Raw genomic sequence first — 11,564 nt, forward strand, 5'->3', positions numbered from 1 at the left:
CCCCTTGCGGACGCCCCTTAATAATCTCATTTATGTGGAATTATTTAAGAACTCAAGGCAACTCCATACTCCTACTCAGTATTTTCTTATGTTTTTATTTTCTATGGAGGTCCTCTCACCATGTTCCTACCTTAAAAGTAAAAACCAGCTATTAAAATATGAATATAATGCTTTATATGTATTTATACACATGTGATAAATTCTAATCAATAATTGATGTAATGTAAACAGTAAAGGACGTGATCCTGGATCTCAAATAGACTTTCTTATTAAAAGATAGAACACAACATTCCTTTTTGAAATAGGTATATGGTCAATAGAATCCCTGAGCCTGCAATAATCCAGTATAGTAATGACGTCAATGCACAACCGGAAAAAATAACTTTTGCCTATGTGTATAGATAGGACAGGTATTGGATCTGTATCAGGAGTACTCGGGTACAGTATAAGTAAAGATATATTATCCGAAAAGATTTGAAGGATTTTTCCAATCTTAAAAAGCTGATAGTTTTACTTAATACTTAATCCTTGTAATAAAATAAATAAAAATATCTATTACGAAAGTAGCCCTCCTTTTTATCTTGATTAGTGCTTAGAGTAAAGGGGGGAGGGGTAATCAAATTCAGTTTTAGCCGAATCTTTGATATGATCATTTAAGTATTCTGGAAAAAAAATTATTGCGTATTTTATTAAATATATTTTCAAATAAATAAGAAGAAAATCGCGAATGTCAGGATCATTAAAGCCTGTTTATGCTTAAATCAATAGTTACATAACATTATATATTTATAAAATACAGTTTTAAGGTCAATTAAAAGGTCATAGGTCTTGTATAGCGTGTTTTCTAGTGTGTCCATTTTTTATGGTGGCCTTTTAATTCCATCTTCTATTTTATTTAAATACAAAAATATGTTTGTAAAGAGTTTCAGTCTTCAAAGTGTGTGCTTTGACTTCTATAGCCATCTGAAAATGATTTGTTTAAGGACATTCTCTTTATGTAAAGGGATTCCGAAATTTCATTTTAAAGTTATGTGGCGGATCTTTGGAAGTTTAATTTTAAAGGTATGTTGCTGAATTTCCAAAGCTTGATTAAAGCTCAAGTGATATATAAGAATAAAATCCTTATTTTTTTATTTTGAAGAAAAAAAAAAATTGTAGCCATTCGAAATATTCTCAAAGGATCAAAACAACTTTACTGACTTCCAAATCGAATCAAATAAGTATCAGAGCTCACTCCTAAGTTTTAGTGTAATTGGCTAAAGTAATATTTAGTAATTACTTTTTAGAGAATTGCCAAAAACAAATGGATGCAACAGAGAATAAGGGAAACTGTTTATGAAGTAAGAGAAGAAATAAAAAATAAATCTTGGCGAAAAATAATTCAATATTGAGTATATGAGTATTTTTAATATTCGTAATGTATATTTTGAATATGTTGGGATTGATGTAGCTGTATATAAATCCTTTAAATATCTGGGATATTTAAAGGATTTATTGTTTTCAAAACAAGATAAAGTTCCTTAATTTTAACTACTATTTTATTGTAACAAAAATTTGTGGATGTTGGTAATCGGAGGAAAGTACAAAGGTTCAAACCGTTTGAGCATCTGAGGTATTTGTTGGACTACAATTTCTTATTCTTGAAAATTTTAAATAAGGATTATATTTTTATGTATCAATAGAGAAAAGGAGTTTTGATGAACCTTTTGAAATTCAGCAACATCACTTTAAAATTCAAACTATTGAATTTCAGCATAATATAACTTTAAAATTAAAAGTTCTGAATCCCTTTACAAATAGAGAATGTCGTTTAAAAAAGTCATCTTCAAATGGGTATCGATGTAAAAAAACGTCCTTGAAAGACTGAAACTTTACAAACATAATTTTTTTATTAAAATAAAACAGAAGATTGAATTAACAGGCCAACCTAAAATAGGAAATAACTAAAATAAATACCGCGTTGAATGAAGGTAAATAGACAAAGTTTGAGACGACATCCTTATTCTCAGAGGAGGTTGGACTAAATAGAAAGAAGAAAAAAATTAATTCATTGAAACCGAATACAAAGAACAGGCCAAGTGGGGAAAAAAACGTGATTTTGTTTTAATACCATCCGTACACTACACATTACAGCTAGTTAGTAAAATTAACAAATTTACTTAAGTTAAACTTCTATCAACATTTTTTTATAATTGTTTATCATAAATCATTTTTACGTGTCTAAAAGAATGATAAAAGTATTCAAATTAAATCTAGCCTTTTGGCCTATCTGTTTGTTTCTATCTGTTGATTAACAAAAAAAAAAGTGTTTATTTTAATGACACTAACTTTGATGAACTTTTTATGATCTTTTTTGTGGAAAAACACCTATATAGCCAATTTTATGAAATTAATCAAAAAATTGTGTAAAATAGAAAAATATTGAAATGAAAGCTCATTAGGAGCTAATTTTATAAGAAATAACTTCCAAGGTCATTTGAGGTCGTGGACAAGGATGTGCAATATTTCAAAAATTAAGGATTTCTTCTCATTTTTCAGCGTTACTAGCGTTGAAGTATCTTTCATATATTCGGTTTCTATCCATTTGGATCCTGCATCCATCATTATTATTATGAAACGCCCCTCAAATTTAACATAACCAATATGTGCTCTCTCCTACTCCAAGGCCGGAGGAAATGGTGTAAACTCGGATGGAGGATTTGTGGTGAGTTCTTGGCATACTTTGTTTGATTGGACAACGTCCTCAATATCTTGGACCCTATATAGAATTGCGTGCTACAATTATTATTATTTTTAATGTTCTTTTAATTGGTTAGTTAGAGTTGCACTGATTAATTATAACAAAACATTATAGTATTACATTTACTCCATCTAATATAGGAATTATTTGGTAAAATCCATATACATAAAGTATATTTCTTTCTCTAGGAATCACCTGGGGGCGAATGTACAAGCATTAAGTCCAAGAGAATAACTTCTCCCGAGCGTGTTGTCCATGAGCTACAGCGATCCCTTCTGCCATTTTCATTTTAACTATTCTTCTGTAATTCAGGTGGAGCTCATATATTATGGTAAATTTTCGTCCCAGAAGGTAACACTTAAATTTTTGAGACCATAAATGATCCCCGTAGATTCTTCATCAATTTTTGAGTAGTTGGATTCAGCTGGTGTTAATTTTCTCAGCGCAAGATCCACTAGACTTTCCACATTACCCACATTCTGCGAGACGACGGCTCCAAAACCAACAGGGGAAGCATCCGTTAATAAGAACAATGGACAAGACGGATCATAATGAACAAGAATAGGTGCATTAGAGATTGCATTTTTAATATTAGTAAAGCTTACTTACATCTCCGTTGTCACACAAAAGAAAAGATTAGGAACAAAGTGACCACAATATTGGACGAGATTCAAAAAAGATTAAACTTCTGTGCACAGAGAAGGTACTGGGAAGCTCAAGACGGCGCTAATAAGTTCCGGATCCAAAGAACTGCCATGCTTTTATACCTGGAAACCAAAATACGTAAATATGATCCTGCATTTATCTGGCTGAAGACGAGCACCAACCATGGCAATACGACGATAAACCTCTTCCAACGTCTTCAGGTGTTCCTCCCTCTATTTGGAAAAGACGAGCACGTCATCGATGTAGATCTTAAAGATAAAGATACCCTCAAATAGCTTCTCCTGGCCCCCTTGCATAGCCGGGGCAGAGACAAGCCCGTACAGGAGAAAATAATACTAAAAAAGTCCTGATTGGGTATTAATAACCAGATACTTCTAAGACTCGTCGTCCAATGCATATTGCCCATAGCAATGAGCAAAGTCCAGCTTAGAGAATTAACGATATCCAGCCAGATCTGCAAAAACCTCTTCAGGATGAGGGACAGGATACAAATGTTTACCAAAGATAGGATGATAGGGGATATCATAAATGAAAAATCACCACAAATCCGGACTTTACCATTACGCTTCAATACAGAGACTATGAGAGACGACCACTCAGAAGACTCCACTCTACTAAGTGTCATAAGCCATTCCCCGAAGTTGCTCAGACATATGCTCACGTAGGGGTAGATGTACGGGTCGCGTCCGTATGTACCATGGGTGTGCACTATCCCTAAGGTGGACTCTAAACTTTATATGTTTCATATGTGAAACGTAGTCTTCAAATACCCTAAATTTCGTGGGGTCGTTGGGAACAGCTCCTTATCTTAGGTACAAAGTAAGGTAGAACTAGATTTCGGGGGAAAAAGTCCTTAGGATTACACCCACATTCAAAAAGATGCTTACAAATTATCGCTATTAGTTCAGCCTTTTTCTTTCCTTTTATTTCCTTCACGTTCTTTACATGTTCCATTATCATGCATGCATCACTGAGCTCAGTGAGCCTCAAGCTAGATAGGAGTTTGACCATCTCCGTCACCAATTAGTGTTTAACTACTAGATGTAGGTAACACACTACGGAGTAGTGAGAGAATAAAGTACGAAGGTATTAAAGGTTGGTCAGTTATTAGTTACGATATTACTGTTCTTAGCCTTTCATTGAGCGTGTTTCAGACGGTTTGAAACTTAAAGACAAACATGTGGCTTTTTCAATAGTTAATGAAAATAATGTTGTCAAAGGACTCAAGTTCAAGAAAGTGCAGTCAATAGGGTACATTGCCAAGTGGTCATTATTTTAAAATGTTTCATAATTTATAATATGAAAGACCTCTCAAAATGTGCGTTGAATGCTAGGAAGGGTATTATCCTTTTTGAACTCGGAGGACGTAGGACTACTTCAGATGCTAAAGCAATAGAGTTCGTCATTCTTAATGTGTATGCTATTATTGCACAGAAGATGACAACGTACGAACCACTACAGCCCTACGAAGTGAGGAGCATTTTACTGGCAGCTGCAGCAAGATATGCAGCTTTATCACTGAAAATACCTTCCCTGGGACTCGACGATTCCTGGACAATAGGTGGGATAGAGATAAAATATTTACCAGCTCTCTCTTTGCAATAATATAAGATTATAAGGAAAATTTTAACAAACCCATTTAGTCCATTTTATGTATTAACATATAAAAATGAATAGTGAATAAAAAAGAGTTCAAAATACTCATTCAGAAGCATCTTGCAACCGAGGAGATGGGGTTCTTGATTGCTGGTGACAAAAGTGGCATCTCTATTATCACAACGCTATTTCTACTCACTTTTTGGATAGCTTTCTGGACAGTCTGGTGTGAAATCCCGATATCTCTTGCATGGGCACTCATGGACTTGAGAAAACTGGCCTTTGCTGTTTTCTTTAACTTCTCCGGGTCCAGTTTAGCCTTTTTGACAGAGTCCTTCATCCTCTCCAACGTTTCAGACTTGATGCTGCAATAAATAGTGGTCCTGGAGGTACCCAACTGCTTGGAGTACGAGAATATAAATTCGTAGATCAAGTTTAAGTGTGATTTTCCCGACTTTTACGTAAGCTAGAGAGCTCAAGTTTTTATTTATTTTTGTAACTATTTGTTTATGCATTAATATATCGAAATTTGAATTAATTTCAATCGCTAAACCTTAATTGATAATTGAATTAGTTAGTATTCAGATTTTAATTGACCACAAGGTAGTATTAACCCTTTACACCTTGAATTAAATTTAAAATGAAATTTTTTATTGAAATATGAATATGAGGGTGTGTATAGTTCATATTTTTTTGATAGTCGGGAAAAATTGTCATACTTTGAAGTAAAGATTGTCAATTGGTACTGTAGATGTGACTGAAAAGTCTCACCACTAAAAAAATGTTGTATATGTCTTAATCTAAACTTATTATGTGTTTTACTGACATAAATGGATACTTTCATAAACATACATGATTGTTTACTACTACCTAGCGTATACAGAATTTTGTATCTCTAGTAAAATGAAACGTATGTCAAGGAGAACTAAAATGCACTTAAATTTACCACCAAAGTTTCTGTTTTGACTAAAAAGTGGTGAACATTTATTATGCAACAATAAATTAAAACGTAAACCGAACCTTTATCTACTAGCCTCGCTCTGTTTCTAAGTTTTTCATCTTTATTTATTCTTAATATATGCATTTTTCTGTAGGATGAGGAATTAGTCACACACGGGCGAAAAGGGTTAAAAGGATTGGAAAATTTAATTTTAATTTTCCACCAATGATGGCTCCGATTTCGAGATAGAAAGAGAAAATATGAATTGAGGAAAAATAGTGAACCATACCCATTTATTAATTTACGGTATCTGAATGTGGGTATACTTGATATTAAAATATTTTATAAGTAGTACATGGCTAGTTATAATGATATCTTGACAGAAGTGGATAACTACAACCAAATGTTCCATTCTCACTCCGACACAATTAATCTAGAATTAGAAGGAAAATTGAATATAAAATTTATTTATTAAAAAAAATCCTCCATTAGCATTCATGTCTAGAGTATATATGGATATGTTATAAAATGTATTAAACATAATTATTAACCTATCTTTATAACATGAAAATTACCTAGAAATCTCATACTATATAGCATCATTAAATAGAAGCATCACACTTTCTTATTAAATTGCAGGCTTTTGAGCGATTAGGAAAAAAATTGCGATCAGAACTTCACTGCGATATAGCGATATAACGATCAAGGGCATTTGCATTCAGCAATCCGATCAATTTAATTGTGATCATATTCAAATATACAATTTCTTTAAATCTATTTATAAACCTATATATATATGTCACAAAAGAGATTGAAATCCAGTTGATTAATCGTTGACTCTCCTAGTAGAGATCATGATCGTAGTCTGTCCTAGGAAAGATTATGATCATAATTTCTACTAGGAGAATCAATGTTTCTACTTGTAGAGATTACTATCCTATTCTCTCCTAGGACAAATTAAAATTTTACTGAGGGGGATAGTAGCATTTAATATTTGAGGTAGTGTGTTTTCGAAAATATGATGTAAAGTCATACTCTCCATGGTACCATGACCGGGAAATTAATTTCCAGTAAATTCATTCCCTGTCTTTCCATCCCTAATAATTTCATTCCCGGTCTATTCATTTCCTGTCAAATTAATTCCCATACATTTCATTCCCACTTTGAAGAGGGATATTTAGGTATGACGTCATACGATTTATGTTTCTACACTAGTTAATAGTTTTTGTGTAGAGCTGTAGACGGAGGGCTTGGCACTGGGCAGTCGGCACTGGAGATGAGTGATGGGTGGGAGACAGATACGAATGACTTATGGTGTTCATGAATTAGAAATGACGTCTTGATAAATCTTTAATAGTGAGTAGAAATGGAATCCCAATCTGTTGATATTATTTATACCTTGGGAAATACAAGTAAATGCCGTTATTGCTCTTCTTCATCGTCTATTACTACTCGCTCCTATTCCTTTTCATCCATCGACAATCAACAATTTCATCATTGTCTTTTCTCTTCCCTTCCTCTTTTCAATTCAAATCTACGTAAACAATAACTATAAGCAAATTGCTCGGGCCCCTAACTCCCTTCTCCGGATCACTTACTCTCCCCTGCTTCAAGCTCAACTCTAGATTGAATCCTACAAGTTACAACAATCATCATCATTCATAGGATCATGCTGGGTCTCGTAATAGATTTCTAGAATATATCATTCACCCCCCTTCACATCCAATCACAACTATTCAAACTTCTATGCGTTGGTTTCAATGCATTTTGAAGGAGACACGAAATACTACTGCTATGGTCCGTTGCGAAGAATCATTGACATTCATATGCAGTCAATTACTTCATCAAGAGGCCATGGAGATGATTGTACTAGAGTTATATAACTAGATCAAGATGTGGACCTCGCCCATAAAAGTCTGCATGCAATTCTGAATATGAAATATAATTATAAATATATTAAATATTTTATTAACTTATCACAATCATAGATTGTGTTGTGCTCACTTCGACCCTTCACTTGTACTTCCCTCCCTGGCCACCGGGAAACAACTCTGTTCTTTTTAGCAATTAACCATCTGCATATTACTGGGAGGATTTTGGATCCTAACGAATGGAAGTAAAAACATTGTTCCAAGACCCTTCTGGAATAAAAAGTGATTTTTAGTGGTAAATAAATATAAGAAGCCGATTGACTTATTGAGTTGAGGATTGAATAGGATAAGGAGATTTTCACATTTTGAGGTTTATGGTGGAAATATCATTTACTCCTATAATAATAACTATAATTTGTATTTCAAAGTCAAATTCAAACACAGAAAGTTCATGCCTAAGATGGACATTGGATATCGTTAATCATGAAATTATAAGGAACTTCCTTCTGAAAGAGAAAATCGAAATAGACTATATCAATTCTTGTTTTTTTGTAAATATAAATGATAGAAATATACTTAAAGTCAAGATTTTATGTAAACTATAATTATCTTAACGTGTTGACTAGGGCATCTCATTTTTGGATGGTCTACTGTGTATATGTAATAACTATAATTATATAATAGGTAAATTAGAGGTATGAATTGACCTCATATTTTCGACAACACGCGACCTCGTCAAATATTAAATGCTACTACCTCCGTCAGTAAAATTCTAATTTGTCCTAGGAGAAAATAGGATTGTAATCTCTACTAGTAGAATTATTGATTCTCCTAGTAGAAATCATGATCGTAATCTGTCCTAGTACAGATTACGATCATGATCTCTACTGTACATATACCTTTTTAACTTAAATTATCGATTTGTAAACCTTTTTCAAATCTATTTATTAACAACATTTTATTATAGTTATAAAATATAATATATATAGAAAAAACTAAAATATATTCTGCCGGCGAATAATAAAATATCTACAGAAATTATTTCTCTTCTATCTCTTTATATGAAATTAACAGAAGCTGCTTCTCAAAGTTGTTGTCTCTCAGACTCTGTCTAGAACTCCTCAGGATCTGCTTGGCCTTGGAGAACAAACACTCGCTGCTAGCACAACTGGATATCACGATATTGTATCTTGGTTTTTGGTAGGACAAGATCTTTTCCAGAACTTCAGAGTCATCAGCCAGGTATCTTTCCCCTTCCTGCTTGAATGTATCCATTTTTTGGGGGTTTTTGGTGAAGGAATTACTCTTCAGTACTTGCAGTGCCAAAAATTCTTTCCAAAATCAGTCCCCACGACATATATAAAGATCAAGACCAAGTCAATCCCGAGGTTATAAAGTTGGAGACGAAAATCAAGAACAAGACCAGTATTTTTAGTTCGAGACCAAGTATATTCGACTCCATACCAAGAACTAGACTTTGATGCGTCGAGAGCTAGACGACACCAAAACCATAAAAAAAGTCTTGAGAGCACTTTCAAGACAAAGACTGGTCTGAAGAACCACATCTGCATCATAAATAGTTGTAATTTTGTACAAACTGCTCGGATCGAAAATTTTGCAATTATGTTACGATATGAAGCTCAGAACCAATTGCGATACTGCAATCAGCGATATAATACACCATATTGCAATTTATCACCGATCAGAAAAAACTCTGATCAATCAGCCTGTTAAATTGTGTTCAAACTTAAAAATTAAACTATATAAAACAAGAACAACATATATTATATAAATTCAAATATAAAGAGTACGGAATATAATTTGTATAAATAGTCACGGAACCTCGATCTTTAAATTATTTATTTTGAGTATCTTCTAAATTTTAGATCATAATCGGTACTAAACAAAAACTAAATCACTCATCGTTTTATTAGCGTGTAATCAAAAATAATATTCATAATTATTTTATCAATATAAACATAATTAAAAAAATCATGTAGGATTCTGTTCAGTTCAATATTTAATTTAACAAATAGTCTATTCTACTACTGCTTAAATGCAAACAATACGGCTATAGCTTGGAATTTGAATCAAACATTACGCTTTTCTTAGTAAGTAATTATAATTTAATTTAAATTTTCCTCTTTGAAACTTAAATTAATACTGTAATAAATAGTGTCGACAATAATGAAATGGAAAGATAAGAATTTTAAACAATACTCACCAATATATTAATAATAAATTCTACTGATGCAAGTATACCATTGTTAGTACAAAATATGAATTTAGTTGTTACCTTTGATTATTATTAAGGCTTATATTAGGTGTAAAAATATAAGAACTATCAATGTCTGGTAGAGAGGTTCTGTGGATTTATATAAGGCAACAACATATTTCTTTGTCACGTGGTGTTAAATGGAAATCTAAATAAACAAATTCATTATTATATAAACGTTCTTGAAGTTAAGTCTTATATCATTGTCTTTACTTAGAAAGTTAAAAATTCTTATAATATCATCATGTCATCAAAGGAGGTTCTTCGGCTATATAAAGAGATATTAAGGGAAGGAGGAAAATTTGCGGATTACAACTTTAGGTAATAGCTTTATTTATTATCAGAGGTTGGACTGGACTCGAGACTCGGGTTGCTGTTGAGTCCATACTTTGAATACTTGCGACTTGGCTGTATCTCATATTCAATTAATGACACGAGGCTTAACATGGACTCCATAACTAAGACTTAGGACTCGGAAGCTATTTTATACTGAATTTCAAGAAAGGCCTAAACAATCAACTATCAACCTAATAATATCATTTTGGTCTCTAAGTGCTAAACACACAAACTCCCATATTGATAAAGTTGATTTTCGGCTTAATCTTCTGCTCTGCTCAAAAACATAAGCATGGGGTTTGCACTTGGGATCTTATTTCCCACCTCTGGTTGTTATTATATCTTATAATCCTTCCGTCACTTCTTTTTTTTTTCAGATCCTTTGCAATTCGTCGATCCAGAGATGCCTTTGTAGCTAATAAAAATCTAACGGATCGTTCTGAAATCGATTTCAAGATAAAGGAAGCCAAAGACTCAATTGCTTTAATTAAAAGACAAACAACAATTTCTCAGTTATTCGCGGCTCCTGAATCGGCATTACTCTCACAAAAACTCATCTAAATGAAATTAATGCTTCGATATTAAATTATTTGTTTGGTTTTAATATTTATAGCATGTATTTTATTTAAATATTTATGTGTAGTCCTTGTAATTTTTGTTTAAACTTAAAATATCATATTCGACATTGGTAAATCAATTATTTTTCTATTTATATTTAAATTAATCATATTACCATTTTGAAAAGGGTGTATACTACAGCATAAATTATATCTGTGAAGTATATGGTGAGGATGTCAGGGACAACTGCAACACTTTTTGCTTATGGAAAATTTGCTCAAAGTTGGTTTGACTTGGGCATGCCTAAACTTAACACAACACACATACATTGGTCGGTTATTGATTGAATATATTTAGAAATTATTCAAACCAGCTGTTTTCCCACAATAAACATTTGAACGCGACCCCAAAATTTATTTAAAAAATCATGAACTCATTTGTATCTTGAAACTGCTATTCCCTTCAGAGTTTGGGTAGAAAATATGAATTTATTAGATTATTTAACTTTTTAGACACTCCTGACATTTTTATATCATCTAACATGAGTTGCAATTTAGGGAGTCACTTTTGCTTACCAGAATT

The 11,564-nt window shown here is 32.6% G+C and overlaps 1 protein-coding gene across 1 annotated transcript; it reads left to right on the plus strand.

The window, feature by feature from the left end:
* The first annotated feature begins 10,249 nt into the window (after positions 1 to 10,249).
* LOC121116660 (LYR motif-containing protein 4) lies at positions 10,250 to 11,121 on the plus strand. Its single transcript, XM_040710928.2, has 2 exons — positions 10,250 to 10,409; positions 10,802 to 11,121. Exons 1-2 carry the CDS (start codon positions 10,333 to 10,335, stop codon positions 10,983 to 10,985), a joined length of 261 nt encoding a protein of 86 aa, XP_040566862.1. The 5' UTR covers positions 10,250 to 10,332; the 3' UTR covers positions 10,986 to 11,121.
* Positions 11,122 to 11,564: the final 443 nt, after the last annotated feature.

This window comes from Lepeophtheirus salmonis, chromosome 4, assembly GCF_016086655.4.
Source record: "Lepeophtheirus salmonis chromosome 4, UVic_Lsal_1.4, whole genome shotgun sequence".
Classification (NCBI taxonomy): Eukaryota; Metazoa; Arthropoda; class Copepoda; order Siphonostomatoida; family Caligidae; genus Lepeophtheirus; species Lepeophtheirus salmonis.

What these genes read in the sequence shown, in the direction of transcription:
- LOC121116660 (XM_040710928.2), top strand. Translation starts at nt 10,333, where the DNA reads ATGTCATCAAAGGAGGTTCTTCGGCTATATAAAGAGATATTAAGGGAA. An exon ending in TTTGCGGATTACAACTTTAG is followed by an intron (nt 10,410 to 10,801) that starts GTAATAGCTTTA and finishes TTTTTTTTTCAG; the next exon opens with ATCCTTTGCAATTCGTCGAT.